Consider the following 20,000-nt stretch of genomic DNA (forward strand, 5'->3'; position numbering starts at 1 on the left):
AACATTATTATAATTAAACATTATACTGTACTCAAAGTCTTATAGTGGGTCCCCCCCCCCCTTACTGTCAAATGCCCCAACACCTGTAATTTAGCCTTCTTCCCCTTTGGCCTTGGCTAAACCAACTTGCTACACTCCCTGGCATCAAATCCTCCAAGCTGGGCCCCTCCACACTGATTCTTATCAGATCTTCCACTAGTCCAGGTCTAAAAATCATATCTCTGTATTTTTCAGCTGAATGGCGATACACAATATATATATATCTCTATCTCTAATTTATATTTTTTACAAAGTAGGCTAAATGTTCAGTTTTACGTCAAAGCCACTTTTCACAAGCTCTTTTATCAAAACAGATGTGATTAAAATAAAATGCAAAGACAGGGTTTCCTTCCCAATTTGAAAATATACAGCTGCAACACATGTAAATTATCGGAAATAAATAGCCTGGGATATATTTATATATTAATATATTTATAAAAATATATATCTCTGAGAAAGCTCCTTCACTTGTTTTCAACAACAATAACAGACCCGGATAGCCCAGTAGCTCATATAGGGAGAGAGGGCGGTACGATGGACTGAAGCTACTCGCAGAGTGACGGCTGACTCATTATGAACGGGTCCAGCACGGGTCGAATGCGCTTTGGCGGGTCGGCGGCGTTACACACGTCTTGTGTAGGCGATGAAATGTCTGGATCGTCACTGCGCTGCATTTTTATGAACTATGATAATGTGGTCATGGGTCACATCTCTGGCCTAGGTCCAGCAGGCTCCGTCTCACACGCTATTACTCAACAAACTGAAGTTAGCTGCATTCAATAACTTCTTCTGTGTTTTTCACCGTGGCGGCCGCAATAACAGAGAGTTACCAGCGGAAACACTGGTACCAATACAGGCTTCCCTCTCATACTTAACAATATACAGCTGTGTTAATAATACAGGTTTCCTCTCATACTTAATATACAGCTGTGTTAATAATACAGGTTTCCTCTCATACTTAACCATATACAGCTGTGTTAATAATACAGGTTTCCTCTCATACTTAATATACAGCTGTGTTAATAATACAGGTTTCCTCTCATACTTAATATACAGCTGTGTTAATAATACAGGTTTCCTTCTCATACTTAATATACAGCTGTGTTAATAATACAGGTTTCCCTCTCATACTTAATAATATACAGCTGTGTTAATAATACAGGTTTCCCTCTCATACTTAATAATATACAGCTGTGTTAATAATACAGGTTTCCCCTCATACTTAATAATATACAGCTGTGTTAATAATACAGGTTTCCCTCTCATACTTAATAATATACAGCTGTGTTAATAATACAGGTTTCCCTCTCATACTTAACCATATACAGCTGTGTTAATAACAATTCAAACTGTAGACGAATGTCAGCAGTTTGGACCGGCGGCGCTGTGTCTCTCCATGTTGTTGCAGGTGAGCCGGCCGGTGTGTGAGTGAATGGGGGGGGGGGCTGCTCGGAGGAGAGATCCAAACACAGGCACGGCTTTACAGAAGGAATGGCTCATGTAACGCAACATTAAACCATATCGATATAACATCGCTTCGTTGGTGGAGAGGCAGCGGATGCGAGGACGTTAGGTGCACCGGTGCGACCTGGGAAACATCTTAGTCCACAGGTGTCAAACTCAAGGCCCGCGGGCCAAATCCGGCCCCTCGCAGATTTTGATCCGGCCCTCATATCAATTTAGGTTCATAATAAATGTTGGCACATACAGCTTTTGTCACTTTTCTGAAGTTTTTGTCACTTTTGCGGATGCTTTTTTCAATGTACCACTTTTCCCGACATCTTTTTGCTGCTTTTTTTCAATATTTGTGCCACAGGTTTTTTTTCTATGATGGCTAAGGAACGTTTTTAGGACTTTATGTCGACCAAACTGTAAGTGAGAAGACTTTATAAGACATACGATAATACATACTTTTTTTTTATGGATATTTTCTAACAATTCTAATAATCTGTAGTACTTAAATATATTGGTGTATATGTTGATATTTTGAAATATGTTCTGTAGGTCTGTTTATTATTTATTTATTTTATATAATTTTTTTTTTTGTTTTTCTTTTAATTATTGATTTATTCATTTTTATTTCGTACTGGTGCAATTGCTGATTGCTTGTCTTCGTTGTTATGTCATGTTTAAACAATGTTAAAACAATAAAAATTTTATAACAAAAAAGACATACGATAATACGGTTTGACTTTTCTCTTAAATGAAACCATTTCAATAAACTCTACATCTGGCCCTTAATGTAATTCTCATTTTCCAGTGTGGCCCTCACTGAAGTTTAGTTTGACACCCCTGTCTTAGTCGCACCCTTACAAATTTTGGTCGCACTCTAGAGCCCTGCCAGGTAGTGGTCGCGTCTGACCCCAGATCATATCAACATGCTTCTCTTTCTCAACACACATCAGTAGACTGGTGCAGAAGTTGTATGTGGGTTAGCCTACTGGTTATTCTGTTATTAGGCTTTGTCCGTGCCTTGGATAGTTTGGAGTTACATTTTGACAAAACCTGTCCGATCTAAGTATTATGTTTTTGGTTAAGTTATTATTTAACATGATTCTTTTAATTTATTATTTTGGAACAAACGAGGGTCTCTGTTTAAGAACGCCGGCTCGCAGCTGCAGCTTCTGCTGCTTCAGAGCACCGCAGCGCCTATATCTATAATCTATATCTATAACCTATATCTATAACATATATCTATAATCTATATCTATAACCTATATCTATAACATATATCTATAATCTATATCTATAACCTATATCTATAACCTATATCTATAATCTATATCTATAACCTATATCTATAACATATATCTATAATCTATATCTATAACCTATATCTATAACCTATATCTATAATCTATATCTATAACCTATATCTATAATCTATATCTATAACCTATATCTATAATCTATATCTATAACCTCCAGCAACTGCCACAAGTTGTTGTTCTTGTAATTAAGATCTCATCGAGGAAAAACACGCTGTATTTTTGTATTTTCATTGCATTTTTAATTTATAAAAGTTAAATAAATAATGAATTTTAATATAAAAATATTAATGATTAATCGATAGTCGATTGTTGATTCTCCCGACGATCGACTAAGAAAATGTAATCGAACGCCCATCCCTAGTCGTGGGTGGGCTTACGTTTCCCTGCCTGGCGGGAATAACGGGACGGTTAAAGAAGAAAGCGACTTTAGGAAACGTGCCACGCGGGACCTGATCCCCGGTCTCCTGGGTGTAAGTCCTGTGTTTTGGGTTAATTCCGCTGGATGTCCTTCATTTCGCCCGGATGTCCGTCCCTACATTTTTTTATTTAACCTTTATTTAACCAGGTTAGTCTCATTGAGAGACCTGGCCAAGATAGCAGAACATATTAGTTACATATAAAACAATTTACAATCAAAAAACAAACACAAAAGAGGCTACGACAACTCAAGTGCATTTAAATTAAATAAAAGTGCCATTAATTAAAACATTTACACGTGTGGATGGACTCATGTTCTATGGCTTTAACATCACCTTCAAAATCAGTTAAGGGGTTTGACAGTGTAGTCTGAGTCTTTTCTGTAGGTCTTTCCAAGCAGAAGGTGCAGCAGGCTTTTTGAACAACTCTGTCCAGGCTCGAGGTACATTCAAAGGGATTTGTGAGGACTCTGGTTAACTGCTCCTCAGTAAATCCAGACAGCTAGCTAGACTATCTATCTGTCTGTCTGTCTGTCTGTCTGTCTGTCTGTCTAACAGCTAGCTAGACTATCTGTCCAATCTGAGTTTTCTGTTGCACGACTAAAGATACTTTTGAACGTCCACATGTTCCACCAAAACCAGTTCCTTCCTGAGACTATTTAGCAGAGGCCCCGTGGCTCCGTCCGGAGCTTAGCCCCGCCCACGATGATTCTGATTGGTTTAAAGAAATGCCCATTAACCAGAGCACGTTTTCCTCCCATCCAGGAATGCTGTGTGGACTAGCCAGACCATCCTCCGCAGAGCTGTGGAGGAGGAAGGTCTGGTGATGCAAGAATAGACTCCGGTGTGTGTGTGGCAACAATTTAACCCTTAGAAAGTGAAATTGATCAGACGAAAGAAGTTTTGATCGGTTGAACAGAAATCCAGGACTCTGGATGCTTTTATTTACATTTGAGCCATTTAGCAGATGCTGTTTTTCAGAGAGGGAAATCGTGTAATAATCAGACTGAGCAGTGAAAGTTGAGACTAAGACAAGAGCACCAAATAAAGGACATCATCAACAAACAGAGACACCACAGCCCCGCCCACGTTGATTGATTGATTGATTGATTGATTGATTGACAGCTGATCTGTTGGAAGTGCGCGGCAGAAACACCACAACAGACAAAGAGACAAAACGACACAGACAGACAAAGTGTTCTCACCTCTTTGACTTTCCGGTAGTTCTCGTTGCCTTTCTCCTTGTCCTTCTTGGGCGTTGCGTCCTCCGATGCCCCCTGCAGGAGGCAGACGGTAAGACTCTCTGCTGCTACATTATACACACTTGAATCAATAACAATGCTGCCCAATTTGGGGCCCGTGGGCCAATTTTGGCAATTCTCCTCTTATTTTAAAAGAGCTGTAGAATCCTAACCATCATTACTACGTAACGTACATTTTGTGCAGCTAAAAAGTACTTAATCTGAGTTTGACAGCGATGTAAAGCACAGTGCTGGTAAACTTCCCTATTATATTAAATACGTAAGCTTTCTTGACGATGAATTACAAGAATTCAGAGTTTAAATATGAGAAAGCCAGTTCACACCAATGAGATGAGGCAACTCTCTGTACTTCCGTTCTGACTTCAGACAGGGCCCTAACAGACACTTTATGATCCATTTCTGTTTACACACCTCGTGTAAAATATATAAATAGAAGACTGTCCTGTTTTTAGTCTTGTACAGCGGTCAGACTACGCTGCTCTCTGTCCGGTGTTGCCAGTTTCATTGATTAAAGTGGAAGTGTAGTTTTTGGAACATTCGCTCTGCATACGCTACGCTGTAGCAATGTAGCCGGCCCGTTAGAGTGATGCTTTTGTTGCACGTATGATCGAAAACACTCTCTTGACTCAAGAACTGTGAGTTGCATTTGTACAGTAGGAGCTGTGACCGTTGGGTCTGTCTGGTTAGAGCATAACAAGACAACATGAGCCCCTTCCCAAAACAGAAATAAATATGAAGAGAGAGACATGCAACAAAGGCCCAAAGCCCAATCTGAACCCAGGACCGTAAACAGTAGCTCAGCCGTCAGAGACATCAGCAGAAGCCCCACACCAGCGGTAAGTTCAGTCAGCTGGAAGACCAGGATGCAAAGGTCCAGTTCAGTTCTTCAGGTCATCATGACTGATGTCCTGATCATCAGCTCATGTTCAGCTTCTACCCAGGACCTGTTCTGGTGCTGCTTTAAGTAGCGCCTTCGTTTGTTAGCTAGTTAGTTAACTAGTTAGTTAGTTAGCTAGCTAGTTAGTGAACTAGTTAGTTAGTTTATTAGTTAGTTAACTAGTTAGCTAGTTAGTTAGCTAGTTAACTAGTTAGTTAGTTTATTAGTTAATGGTTGTTCACTGTTACTTTTATAGTTATTTACATAAGGAAGGCTAAAAAAATCAAGTGTGTGTGTCTGTGTATGTGTGTGTCTCTGTGTGTGTGCGTGTGTGTGTCTCTGTGTGTGTGTCTGTGTGTGTGCGTGTGTCTCTGTGTGTGTGTGTGTGTGTGTCTCTGTGTTTGTGTGTGCGTGTGTGTGTGTGTCTGTGTGTGTGTGTGTGTGTGTCTGTGTGTGTGTCTCTGTGTGTGTGTGTGTCTGTGTGTGTGTGTGTGTGTCTGGGTGTGTGTGTGTGTCTGTGTGTGTCTGTGTACGCGGTGTGTCTCTGTTGTGTGTGTGTGTGTGTGTGTGTGTGTGTCTGGGTGTGTGTGTGTGTGTCTGTGTGTGTCTGTGTGTGTGTGTCTCTGGGTCTGTGTGTGAGTGTGTGTGTGTGTGTGTGTCTTTGTGTGTGTGTGTGTGTGTGTGTGTGTGTGTGTGTGTGTGTGTGTGTCTTTGTGTGTGTGTGTGTGTATGTGTACCTGTTTGAAGGTATGCAGCACTTAATATAATATAATATAATAATAATAATAATAATAATAATAATTCATTACATTTATACAGCGCTGTATCGCAGACACTCAAAGTGCTGAAAGGTAAAGGTTGTGATATGAATGGATTAATTATCTCAAACAGTTCTTTGATCCTTGATGTTTATGAAGTAAATAAAGGAGTGAGATGATGATGTGTTGATGCTTCTGCTCCCCACCTCTCCTTTCTCCTTGCCGTCTCCCCCCCCCGAGCTCTTCTTCTCCACCCACAGCTCAGACTTCTCCACCAGCGTGCGGAGACGATCCAGGTCGGCTTTGATCAGTTTGTAGTTCTCCACGTCCTGAGACGAGATCAGCAGCTGGACCTGCACACACACCGCAAAGATTACCGTTAACATTAACCTGCACACACACCGCAAAGATTACCGTTAACATTAACCTGCACACACACCGCAAAGATTACCGTTAATATTAACCTGCACACACACCGCAAAGATTACCGTTAACATTAACCTGCACACACACCGCAAAGATTACCGTTAACATTAACCTGCACACACACCGCAAAGATTACCGTTAACATTAACCTGCACACACACCACAAAGATTACCGTTAACATTAACCTGCACACACACCGCAAAGATTACCGTTAACATTAACCTGCACACACACCGTAAACATTACCGTTAACATTAACCTGCACACACACCGTAAACATTACCGTTAATATTAACCTGCACACACACCGTAAACATTACCGTTAACATTAACCTGCACACACACCGTAAACATTACCGTTAACATTAACATGCACAGTAAACCACTCAGTTTATGTTAATGTTAATGTCTAAAATGGGAGGATTGTTCTTTACTTTTAATACTTTAACTACATTTTCCTCATGATACGTACAGACGTTTACTTAAGTAACATTTTCACTGCAGGACTTTAACTTGTAATAGAGTATTTATACTGTGTGGTATAAGACCTCTTACTGCAGTAATCTGAATACTTGTTGCAGCACAGCTTCAGGGCCCCTCTGATACTCACTTTTCAGCCTCTGTATGAGTGAGCTTGATGTTCTGATATCAGCACTGAGTGCTTTAGAGGAGATACTAACAGAGAGAAACTTCTTCCACAATAATCTATCACCTGAACAGGGACTTGAACCCTGGACCCTCAGATTAAAAGTCTGATGCTCTACCGACTGAGCTATCCAGGCTTCAGGAAGACCTTCATCTGGAGGAGTGTGTGTGTGTGTGCATGTGTATGTTTGTGTGGAGTGTGTGTGTGTGTGTGTGTGTGTGTGTGTGTGTGTGTGTGTGTGTGTGTGTGTGTGTGTGTGTGTGTGTGTGTGTGTGTGTGTGAGTGTGAGTGTGTATGGAGTGGGCATCCATGTGTGTTTGTCTGTGTGTGTGTGTGTGTGTGTGTGTGTGTGTGTCTGTCTCTGTGTGTGTGTCTATCTGTGTGTGTGTGTGTGTGTGTGTGTGTGTTTGTGTGGGAGTGTGTGTGTGTGTCTGTCTGTGTGTGTGTGTGTGTGTGTGTGTGTGTGTGTGTGTGTGTGTATGTATATGTGTCTATCTGTGTGTGTGTGTGTGTGTGTGTTTACCTGTTTGAAGGTGTGCAGTACTTCTTGTCTCTGGCTGAAGTGTCTGAAGAGCAGCTGCAGAGCTCCAGAGACCAGCGGAGGATAGTCGTGCATGGTGAGGTGGATCAGAACCCTCAGGAACATCCTGCCTCCCTCATCATCCATCTCCAGGATACTGTTCCCCTTCCTACACACACACACACACACACACACACACACACACACACACACACACACACACACACACACACACACACACACACACACACTATGGAACTGCTTCAATTTCACAAATATTTTACAAGCAAAGAAGAGATGATAGAAGAAGAGAAGACGAGAAGGAAACAACCAAACAAAGAGCTCTTGTTTACCCGACTCCGAACATGGCCTCGGCCTGCTCTCCGATGTGCTGCAGGTTAATGGCGGCTGAAGAGATACAAACACACGAGACGGTCAGAAACAACACGACAGGATTCACACAAACTCATTTGGTTCCTATATACATATATATATATATATATATATATAGAGCTGGGCAATATATGGATATTAGGGGTGGTAGGGTTCACAAAACCCACGGTTCGGTTCGTATCACGGTTTTAGGGTCACGGTTTTCGGTTCAGTACGGTTTCTTATTTTTTCTTTAACACTCCAGAATATACTTCAGCATATGATATATAGCTAAAATTAGCATATTGAATGCATGTTGCACAAAACGTGCACACAGTGGCAGTTCTATATTGTTTTATTTCCATTTAGGTAACGTGAAATCCAAAATGTTCCCACACACCAGACTATAAATGACTCTGGCGCATCCTACAGCTCCGGTCAGCCTCTCTCCCACTGGACATTTCTGCAGGTGACGTGACCTGCAGCAGCGCCCCACTCCACTTGAGGAGCGGTCGGCTCGGTGTCTCGCAAAATCTGACGAAAATCTTTTAAACTGACCTTTGTTGATCTGAAATGAAGACAGATTCAGCAACTGCATGGCCTATTTCTCTCTTAAAATGTTTTCAGAAACACGTTTCGGTGAACTATTTTAGTACAATATGAGATCGTATTCTGAACGAGCCGCCATGACAGTCTGTTTTGAAATTTGGGACCAGCCAGACCCATGTGACGCGATCGTCCAATCAGCTGCCATGGGTTGCGTTTGTCATGCCCATCCCGCTCGTCATTTCAATCTGACTCCTGTTATTTAATTCCCTTCTTTTATTGGATTTACGTTCACCGTGCACAAGGATCAATCTGAGACGAAGAGTTCAGTTACTCAAAGTTTACTGAGTCCAGCATGAGAGTTACAACACAGCTGTGGGTTCAAAAACAGAGACTAAGTTTCCCTAGCAACAGACATCAAGTCAGAGCTGGTCCACCAAGATCTCATCTGAAGTGAGCCCCGATCTGTTCTCTCCCTCAAGCTTTTATCCTCCCCTCACAGGGGGGTGTCTTCTTGTTTATAGGCAGAAACTGTTTTCTTACACACTGTGGTTGTGTCTCATTCTGCATACTTCTGTCAGTACACTGCTAATGGTCACTGACCACTTCCTGCCGTAGTGCCCACTTTCGATGGTTAGTGTTGTCCCTAGTGTTGGCCTATTTCTCTCTTAAATTGTTTTCAGAAACACGTTTTGGTGAACTATTTTCGTAAAATACGAGATTGTATTCTGAACGAGCCGCCCATTATGGTCTGTTGTGAAATCTGGGAGAAGCCAGACCCATGTGACGCGTTCGTCCAATCAGCTGCCAGTCCCTGGTCCCGCCCCTTTCCGCTTTGTAGTCATGATGGCGCCCGTTTAATGAGCGTATCGTCCATCGTTCCACACTGAACTTTTTGACTGTTTTTAGGGGGTCATCCTGGTACTTTCAGTGCATTATCTACACTATATACATAAAGGAACACGCCGACTTATTGGGAATTTATCTTATTCACCGTAACCCCCAGAGTTAGACAAGTCCATACATACCCTTCTCATCTCCTTGCGTGCTGTAATGCTGTCTGACGGCTCCAGCAGCATCAGCTCATCACAGAACAGGCAGGTGAATGGTTCCAGTAATCCTACTGCTCCGAGTAAGTGACAAAATAACGCCAACATGTTCCTATTTACATGTTGTGATTTGTAGAGTCACAACGTGTACAAAAAACAACGTAACATGAGACACAGCCATCTTCTAACTGTAAAAAAAAACGGGAACTATATTCTCAGGTGGAAGAATATAGTACTTGGGCGGAGTGATATGCGCGCAGCAAGCCTGTCTGAGAATATAGTTCCCAGTGTGTTTACTGTTAGAAGATGGCTGTGTCTCATGTTACGTTGTTTTTTGTACACGCTGTGACTCTACAAATCACAACATGTAAACAGGAACATGTTGGTGTTATTTTGTCACTTTTGTCACAATTCAGAGCAGTAGGCTAGTTGGAACCAGTTACCTGCAGGATCTGTGCTAGGCTAAGCTAATGCTGGAGCCGTCAGACAGCGTTACAGCACGCACTGAGATGAGAAGGCTATGTATCGACTTGTCTTACTCTGGGGGTTATGGTGAATAAGCTAAATTCCCAATAAGTCGGCGTGTTCCTTTAAAACTAAGTATTAGAAGTGTGCAAGTAGGCGGTCTGAGACACAGCCTCACACACACCAGGGTCGGGGCCTCTGTGTGGTGCAACTTCCTCTTCTGTTACCGTAACTTTGACTGTCTTTCCTGTTTTTATGCTTATCTGTCTGGTACACAATGCACCTTTATGCCATGCAAGGCCTAAACTTAAATCCTCTTCCTCAATGACTGCACGCAGCTCAGCCAGATGACCCGATGCCCAGAGAGCAGTGTCCAGCACAGCCCCAACTGGGGGCTAATACGAAGGAGACAGGATATTATTCCTCTTTTAAAAGGTAGCCTATAGTGTTATGTTTGGCAGTGATACTCAATACAGGAAACATGACGATGCACAACATTTTTATTTATTCTCCAGGTTTCGTTTCTCTTTTAAAGTGTTGTTAATGGCCACAAGTGAACGATTTCTTTCTGCCATAGACCGAGTTATTTCGGCTTGTTTTTCCAGCCCCTCTGCTGTCAGGAGACAGGGTCTGGGTGGTGGTCCAGGACGGGGGGCGGAGGACACAAGCTCTCCCTCAGCTGTTCCCTCGTTCTGACTCATGAAAAAAAACACGAGTAAAATAAAAGACGCTGCATAAACTCCACTACTGTGTGTATGTAGGTCTAAGAGATTGCAATAGAAGCCTGTATATTACTATTAGGACTAAAGCATACATGTGTCAAGGATGTATAAATTAAATAGGCTAAACTTCAGCTGGAGTCCAATTTACTACGGCAACACTGTTGACCGCATCAGTGATCTCTTTCCATCCCGCATTCTTTCTCCAGCCTTTAATAACAGTTTTCAGGCTGCCAAATAGTACACATGTTAGTGCAAATGAACCGGAGATATCAGGGTTTCAATCTCCACCTCTGAAAAGTGCCGCTTCTCAAAACAGAGAATATATTGGGACGATATTTAAATGACGATGGTTTCCAGCCGCTGCATTTATCAACGTACGAACATTCTTACATTCTGATTGGTGTGATACGAGTGTTTCATGAATCACACGTGGAGCCTGTCCTAAGATGATTTCTGCGCTCATATCTGCACTGGTTTCTACGTTAGGTTGATAAATGAGGGCCTATGACTCTAGAGCACAGGTGTCAAACTCAAGGCCCGCGGGCCAAATCCGGCCCCTCGCAGATTTTGATCCGGCCCTCATATTAATTTAGGTTCATAATAAATGTTGGCACATACAGCTTTTGTCACTTTTCTGAAGGTTTTGTCACTTTTGCGGACGCTTTTTTCAATGTTTTTTTTTGTGCTTTTTCCAATATTTTTTTTCAATGTTTGTGCCACAGGTTTTTTTTCTATGATGGCTAAGGAACGTTTTTAGGACTTTATGTCGACCAAACTGTAAGTGAGAAGACGTTATAAGACATACGATAATTCGGTCAAAGATATTTGACTTTTCTCTTAAATGAAACCATTTCAATAAACTCTACATCTGGCCCTTGATGTAATTCTCATTTCCCAGTGTGGCCCTCACTGAAGTTTAGTTTGACAGCCTTTCTCTAGAGTCACTGCTCACTCTGAAGATAATCACCGTCAGATTCCACAATAATCTATCGCCTGAACAGGGACTTGAACCCTGGACCCTCAGATTAAAAGTCTGATGCTCTACCGACTGAGCTATCCAGGCTTCAGAAAGACTTTTCTCTGGAGGAGTGTGTGTGTGTGTGTGTGTGTGTGTGTGTGTGTGTGTGTGTGTGTGTGTGTGTGTGTGTGTGTGTGTGTGTGTGTGTGTGTGTACCTGCGTGCTCCATGTTGGTGGTGGCGTCTGCGTCCCCCATGGGATAAACGTCCACAAACTCCTTCTTGAAGACGGAGAGCAGGAAGGAGATGCGGTAGTCCAGACGCACGTTGAGGATGAACTGATGAATTTAACAATAATTAAACAGAGAGAGATTAGCCTGAGAGTTCATGTTTGTCAGATATAGATAACAAGGAATACATCACTTTTATCAGGATAACATGAAATTTAAAGCCTCAAAATGTGTTTTAGCTCAAATTAACATAAATACATTTTCAGAAAGTTATTCACTGAACTACTTTTTAAAACTGGGGTTACTGAAAGATATCATGCAACGTCAAAAATGACAAGGTAAAATAAGGTTTCCTGGGATTTAAAAGTAAATTCTTATTTAAAATAATATCCAGGGTCACACGGAATCTGCACACGCAGAGTAAAAAGATGACGGAAAAGTCTCCTCGTATCAGTATTGGAATCATAGACTGGTAATATTAGTGGACAAAGCATCAGGTTTGGCCAAGTGCTGCAAATGTGGAAGTGCCTTAAACCTGCATTATATCTGAATACCAGCAGGGGGAGACTTCTTAAACCTGCATTATATCTGAATTCCTGCAGGGGGAGACTCCTTAAACCTGCATTATATCTGAATTCCTGCAGGGGGAGACTCCTTAAACCTGCATTATATCTGAATTCCTGCAGGGGGAGACTCCTTAAACCTGCATTATATCTGAATTCCTGCAGGGGGAGACTCCTTTAACCTGAATTTTATCTGAATTCCTGCAGGGGGAGACTCCTTAAACCTGCTTTATATCTGAATTCCTGCAGGGGGAGACTCCTCAAACCTGCATTATATCTGAATTCCAGCAGGGGGAGACTCCTTAAACCTGCATTATATCTGAATACCAGCAGGGGGAGACTCCTCAAACCTGCATTATATCTGAATTCCAGCAGGGGGAGACTCCTCAAACCTGCATTATATCTGAATTCCTGCAGGGGGCGACACGTGCGGTTGCAAAATGAGGTCTGTTTCTGTAGAAGTCTATGAGAAAGTGACCCACTTCTCACTTGATTTATTACCTCAGTAAACATTTTCATAATGAGTTTATGGTCTGAATCTCTAGTTTTAAGTCTTCTGCAACACAGAATGATGTTCATTTAGTGAATTATGGTCTTGTTGATTTTAAAATCAGCGATAAAGCAGGGGGTGTTTTAGGGCGTGGCTATGATGTGATTGCCAGTGAAAGTGTGTAACATAACGTAGAGTGTAAGCAGCTCCTCCTTCACTCCTCCCTCTCTCTCTCCTTCCTCTCTCCTCCTCCCTCACTCCTCCCTCACTCCTACCTCTCTCATCCCTCTCGCTCTCCTCCCTCACTCCTCTCCTCCCTCTCTCCTCCTCCCTCACTCCTACCTCTCTCCTCCCTCTCTCCTCCCTCACTCCTTCTCTCCTCCCTCTCTCCTCCCTCTCTCCTCCGTCTCATCTAAACTCCTCACATCCCCAACCAGGATGGCTGCGCCCGTAACGGCAAACTCAACGACTCCTAGCAGATCTCCAGAAACCAATGGGTGACGTCACACATTCTCTGTCCATTAATATTAACAGTCTATGATTGGAATACAAATATCGTTTCTAATCAGAAACGAAAGCTGAAACATTGAATCAAGGACATGGGCTATTTTAGACCCTTTTTAGGGGGGCTCAAACCTTCTTCTTTTTTTAATCAATTTTAGAGCTTCAAGTGAGAGTTTGTGAACTTGTCTGTTAGTGACAGAAGACAAACAATTACAGGTTCAAAGGGCTTGAAACAGGTTTAATATCCTGTGTGATGCTATGCACCTGTAACCCCGTCAAGGAAAGGGTTAACGGAAACGTAATGTCGGCCAATCAGAGGAGGTTATGGTGCCAGACTCCCGCCTTTGGCTGAGTCTCTATCTGATCTGTCAGAGGGAGAGCAGGAGACGGTTGTGTAGCTTAACGTTGGTAGTCCCCAGAGAAGAAGTTGGTCATTTCATGGAGCAGATTAGAACCCAAATTGAAACGTAAGCAACTAAAATTGCTGAATGTTAAATACAATTGTGGTCGTTAGTGTCGGTACACAATCTGTGCGATCTCTCAAAATGTTCGCGCATGCACAGATGATAATCCTGTTTACTATCTGTCCCACGCTTGTGCACCTTTGCACCACGGGAATTTCATTCATTTCCCAGCACTTGTAAAGGGGAGTGTGGAGGAAACTGAAGTTTTGCAGTGACAGAAAGACTCAGACTTCATTCCACATGGAACCAAAATGATATACGTTCATAGCCTGACCAGCCAGACCCACATCCAGATGTTGGGTCTGGGAACTCACCATTGGTCAGGGCTCAATCCGAGGGGCGGGATAAATGGTTGTCTTTCAAATTCCCTCTGCACGCAATAGGATAGCGCTACAACCAACCAGAGCAACGAAGAAGGAAGAGAAGCTAGTTGATAGATTACATTTTTGCCGTATCCGTATGAACACATCTTCCTTTTTTAAGAATGAGTTCAGTGCCGTTCTTTGTTCTTTTCTCAAAGAAAAGCTGAACTCCAAGTCTTCCAGAAGACTGCTGTTCACCAGCAGCAGCAGCCATAAGCCCCGCCCACGTGACGTAAACAGCTCGTAATGCATAGCTGAGCCCCCCCTAAAGGTCTGATCCTAGAACCCTCCCCTGATCAAGGATCAGTTACCTGCAGTATATCCAGTATCTTCAGCTTGTTGTCCATCAACATCTGGTCCACCTTGTCGATGCTGGCCCTTGATGTAATTCTCATTTTCCAGTGTGGCCCTCACTGAAGTTTAGTTTGACAGCCCTGCTCTAGAGTCACAACTCACTATGAAGATAATCACCGTCAGATTCCACAATAAACTATCGCCTGAACAGGGACTTGAACCCTGGACCCTCAGATTAAAAGTCTGATGCTCTACCGACTGAGCTATCCAGGCTTCAGGAAGACCTTCATCTGGAGGAGTGTGTGTATGTGTGTGTGTGTGTGTGTGTGTGTGTGTGTGTGTGTGTGTGTGTGTGTGTGTGTGTGTGTGTGTGTGTGTGTGTGTGTGTGTGCAAAAAAATAATAGCAAAAAAACAAAGCATCAGGTTCGGCCAAGTGCTGCAAATGTGGATGTGCCTTAAACCTGCATTATATCTGAATTCCATTGGTCAGGGCTCAATCCGAGGGGCGGGATAAACGGTTGTCTTTCAAATTCCCTCTGCACCAATAGGATAGCGCTCCAACCAATCAGAGCAACGCTAGCTGACAGATTAAACTTTAAACTCCCAACACATCTTCCTTTTTTCAGAATGACTTCAGAGCCGTTCTTTGTTCTTTTCTCAAAGAAAAGCTGAACTCCAAGTCTTCCAGAAGACCGCTGTTCACCAGCAGCAGCAGCAGCCATAAGCCCCGCCCACAGACTCTATAAACGATGTGATTGGCCCGACTAGAGTTTGTTTTTCCAGCTCGCAAGCCAACGGAGAGTTTCTAGACTGCAAAATAATTTTGCTGCTGCTAGGGTGCGTCTAGATTTCTAGGCTAGTATGTTCATGAAACATGTAACAACTCCATTATTTTGGATTGGCAGCGACGTAAACAGTTTGTAATGCATAGCTGAGCCCCCCCTAAAGGTCTGCTCCTAGAACCCCCCCTGATCAAGGATCAGTTACCTGCAGTATCTCCAGTATCTTCAGCTTGGTGTCCATCACCGTCAGGTCCACCTTGTCGATGCTATCTTTACTTCCTCTCGGCCCGTCCAGAGCGAGCCCCGCCTCACCCCCACTGGCCCCGCCCCCTCCGAAGATGGACTGTTTCCTGTTGAGCACCATGGTCGACATGATCTGTCCCATCCCGTGGATGGAGCGCTTCACGTTCTTCCCTTCAGGCGGAGAACAAAAAACACTTTCTAGTCATTCCTTTTATCCCTCCTGTTGTTCTCAGGTCAAATTTGGCCCGTTTACAAAAACTTTGTATATCAGAACTGTGACTGTGATTTTTTTTTTTAAAGTGATAAATGTTGGAAAAAGCTACAAAAACGAGGGGAAAAAATGTACCTAAAAAATCAGAAAAAGTGACTAAAAAAACATCAAAAACATCGCCAAAGGTGACAAAAACTTGTGAAAAAAATACATCGGAAAAAGTGACGGCAAAATTGGAATAAAATCAACAAAAACGTCAAGAAAAGTGTAGAAAAACAACAAAATATTGAAATTTCGACCCAGAGAAACCCAAAGTTGCAGGTCGACAGGAAGACAACACGAGGGTTAAAGCATTAGTACTTCTGTCATGAATGAGGAATCCCCAGATTAAACTTAACTGTCGTCGCCGCATGATGCTCACTTTTTGTCGGCTGAACTCTGAAAAGATTGTCACCTCACGGTGTTCTGCACCTGGCTCACAGTCACCTTATCTCGGCTACGTTTAAAGGTGCAGTCGGTAAGACTTCTAAAACTACCTTTCTACCCTATGTTCCAGTAGAGCTACATGAAGCAGGTAATTCAAATAAATCCAGATCGTCTGGCTCCACCTACAGCCTGGAGTTAGATTTACAAAAATCCACAGCTCCCTGTTCAGATGCACCAATCAGGGCCAGGGGGGTGTCTAACTGTTCAGATGCACCAATCAGGGCCAGGGGAGGTGTCTAACTGTTCAGATGCACCAATCAGGGCCAGGGGGTGTGTCTAACTGTTCAGATGCACCAATCAGGGCCAGGGTGTGTGTCTAACTGTTCAGATGCACCAATCAGGGCCAGGGGGTGTGTCTAACTGTTCAGATGCACCAATCAGGGCCAGGGTGTGTGTCTAACTGTTCAGATGCACCAATCAGGGCCAGGGGGAGGTGTCTAACTGTTCAGATGCACCATTCAGGGACAGGGGAGGTGTCTAACTGCATGTTAATCACTGCTCACGCACACACATTCATTCTCCCTTGTGGGGGGAGGGGCTTAGGAGACCGTTTTGGGCTTTAGCAGAAAGGGGGGAGGGACTGAGAAGTTGTTGATGTTCAAATTCTTTGGGCTAAGTCCTGGATCTTTACCATCCTACCTACAGCACCTTTAACTGTAAAGACACTAAACTTCAGACTAACCTGATCCGTCCTCGTGGAACAAGACCCCGGCGTATCCAGGGTTGGGCCGACAGTCGATGATGCCCAGCAGAGTTCTGGTGAGTCGGAGCAGCTCGAAGAAACTGTAGAAGCCAAAGTAGATCAGGTGACGCGCCAAACTCACCACCTGGAGGAGGAAGGGACAGGAAGTGATCAGAGGAGACAAGAGCACGGCTGCAGAGAGACAGGAAGTGAGACAGGAAGCTGTGAAGAGAGACAGGAAGCAGCAGGAGAGCAGGGACAGACCTCGAATGTGAGTTTGTTTTTCTCTGCGTTGTGAAACGGCAGCTCGTCGTTGAGCACGTTGTTGAGATATTCCTCCATGAAGGCCATCGTGTTGGAGAATCGGTTCTTCTTGTTGTCTCGGCTGTCGTCCATGTTGGAGTCATAACTGAGGAAGAAACATTAATTATTATCTCTATACTTACTATTCACCTGGGGCACGTTCAATCTCTAGACGGTGTGCACCGTGTTGCTACGGTTTACGTGTTGTTTCCTCGGAACGATGTGCAAACAGCTTTGAGTTATGTTGTCTCTTGTTTATTGGCTGGGTCAGAGGTGATAGCCAATCAGCAGAGACGTGTCTGCAGACTCGTGGTAATAACTCAGCAGAGTGCACACAGCAAGGTGTTCAATGCACCCCTGTTTCAGTTTAAATAAAACTTGTTGCTACGTTTTGTTTCAGGGCTAAACATGGCCCTGGTGTCACAAAAGTTCAGTCCTCGATTAACGATGAAGACAGAGATCACTACTCAGCACACAATAATCTATTGCCTGAACAGGGACTTGAACCCTGGACCCTCAGATTAAAAGTCTGATGCTCTACCGACTGAGCTATCCAGGCTTCAGGAAGACCTTCCTCTGGTGTGTGTGTGTGTGTGTGTGTGTGTGTGTGTGTGTGTGTGTGTGTGTGTGTGTGTGTGTGTGTGTGTGTGTGTGTGTGTGTGTGTGTGTGTGTGTGTGTGTGTGTGTGGTGTGTCATTGTGTGTGTGCGTGCGTGCATGTGTGTGTGTATGTGTGTGTCTCTGTGTCTGCATGTGTGTGGAGTGTGTGTGTGACTTTTTTTTCTCCTTACGGTAAAGTACTGTATGATGTATGCACAAGCTAATATGCTGAATCGCAAATTTGGTATGTGTTCACTGTCTGTGAAGACCACACTTTTTAAAGCTTGTTGTACTCCAAGGTACACTGCCCACTTGTGGCGGCGCTATAAAAAAAGCAGTATGCAGAAACTCAACGTGGCATATAATGATGGTATGAGGCTGCTGCTTAAAATGCCACGATGGAGCAGTGCAAGCAAAATGTTTGTAAGTGTTAATGTATCCACCTGTCCTGCTGTACTCAGGAATCTCATGTACAGATGTATGTGTAGACCACTGGTTCTCAAACTTTTTTCAATAATGTACCCCTTTTGAATAGTTTCTTTAAAGAAACACGCCGACTTATTGGGAATTTAGCTTATTCACCGTAACCCCCAGAGTTAGACAAGTCGATACATACCCTTCTCATCTCAGTGCGTGCTGTAAGGCTGTCTGATGGCTCCAGCATTAGCTTAGCCTAGCACAGATCCTGCAGGTAACTGGTTCCAACTAGCCTACTGCTCCGAATTGTGACAAAATAACGCCAACATGTTCCTATTTACATGTTGTGATTTGTAGAGTCACAGCGTGTACAAAAAACAACGTAACATGAGACACAGCCATCTTCTAACAGTAAACAAACCGGGAACTATATTCTCAGACAGGCTTGCTGTGAGCATATCACTCCGCCCAAGTACTATATTCTTCCACCTGAGAATATAGTTCCCGGTTTGTTTACAGTTAGAAGATGGCTGTGTCTCATGTTACGTTGTTTTTTGTACACGCTGTGACTCTATAAATCACAACATGTAAATAGGAACATGTTGGCGTTATTTTGTCACTTATTCGGAGCAGTAGGATTACTGGAACCATTCACCTGCCTGTTCTGTTATGGGCTGATGCCGCTGGAGCCGTCAGACAGCTTTACAGCACGCACTGAGATGAGAAGGGTATGTATGGACTAGTCTAACTCTGGGGGTTACGGTGAATAAGCTAAATTCCCAATAAGTCGGCGTCTTCCTTTAAGCAAAGTGCCCCCTGACCAGCGCTAATCATTTTCGGTAAAAATAAAGTGTATATAAAGAGGAACATTGAACAACATGAAAAACATTGCTAGACAAAAACTGTAAAAAAGACAAAAACTTAGAAAAAGACAGTAGAAAGAAGGAAGGAAGGAAGGAAAGAATAGGTCGAAAATAGTATAAAAAAACTTTAAAAACAGTGACATAAGAAGAAAAAAGCGCGAAACTTGTAAAAAGTAGAAGGACAGTATAAGGAAGGATAGATTGGGTCCAAAGAAGGCGACACAAATGTCACATTTTTGGTAGGAAAAAAAAAAGTTCTACATGAAGAGGAACAATGTTGTGGACAACAGCCTCGTAACTATTAAACATTTAGTTAAATATCTCACGTACCCCCTGCAGTCCTCCAGAGTACCCCTAGGGGGACACGTACCCCCATTTGAGAACCACTGGTGTAGACTAACAGAGTCATATCAACAGCATCACCGCAACACTAGTGAAGCCTGCATTGAGAGCAGCTAGGTTCACTTTGAGATTGTGGAACCATTGGCGTCATAGTCTATATCACATGTGTCAAACTCGAGGCCCGCGGGCCAAATCTGGCCCCTCGCAGATTATGATTCGGCCCGCATATCAATTTAGGTTCACAGTACATTTTGGCCCACCTAGATTTTGTCGCTTTTTCTGACGTCGTTGTCACTTTTGCCGAAGTTTTTGTCAATTTTTCTGAAGTTTTTGACCC

General features: G+C 43.1%; 1 protein-coding gene and 4 non-coding genes across 5 annotated transcripts in view; all 5 read right to left on the reverse strand.

The window, feature by feature from the left end:
- The window catches only part of itpr3 (inositol 1,4,5-trisphosphate receptor, type 3), a 180,267-nt gene that overhangs the window by 88,387 nt on the left and 71,880 nt on the right, over positions 1–20,000 (reverse strand). Inside the window, 8 exon segments of the mRNA XM_039800493.1 lie at positions 4,432–4,503; positions 6,330–6,476; positions 7,720–7,885; positions 8,070–8,124; positions 12,045–12,165; positions 15,723–15,931; positions 17,140–17,284; positions 17,404–17,548. Coding sequence (XP_039656427.1) covers positions 4,432–4,503; positions 6,330–6,476; positions 7,720–7,885; positions 8,070–8,124; positions 12,045–12,165; positions 15,723–15,931; positions 17,140–17,284; positions 17,404–17,548 — 1,060 coding nt within the window.
- On the reverse strand, positions 7,260–7,332 carry trnak-uuu. The gene has a single exon. It is a non-coding gene; the product is annotated as a tRNA-Lys (tRNA).
- On the reverse strand, positions 11,861–11,933 carry trnak-uuu. Its single transcript has one exon. It is a non-coding gene; the product is annotated as a tRNA-Lys (tRNA).
- On the reverse strand, positions 14,935–15,007 carry trnak-uuu. The gene has a single exon. It is a non-coding gene; the product is annotated as a tRNA-Lys (tRNA).
- trnak-uuu lies at positions 17,929–18,001 on the reverse strand. Its single transcript has one exon. It is a non-coding gene; the product is annotated as a tRNA-Lys (tRNA).

This window comes from Perca fluviatilis, chromosome 5 (assembly GCF_010015445.1).
Source record: "Perca fluviatilis chromosome 5, GENO_Pfluv_1.0, whole genome shotgun sequence".
Classification (NCBI taxonomy): domain Eukaryota; kingdom Metazoa; phylum Chordata; class Actinopteri; order Perciformes; family Percidae; genus Perca; species Perca fluviatilis.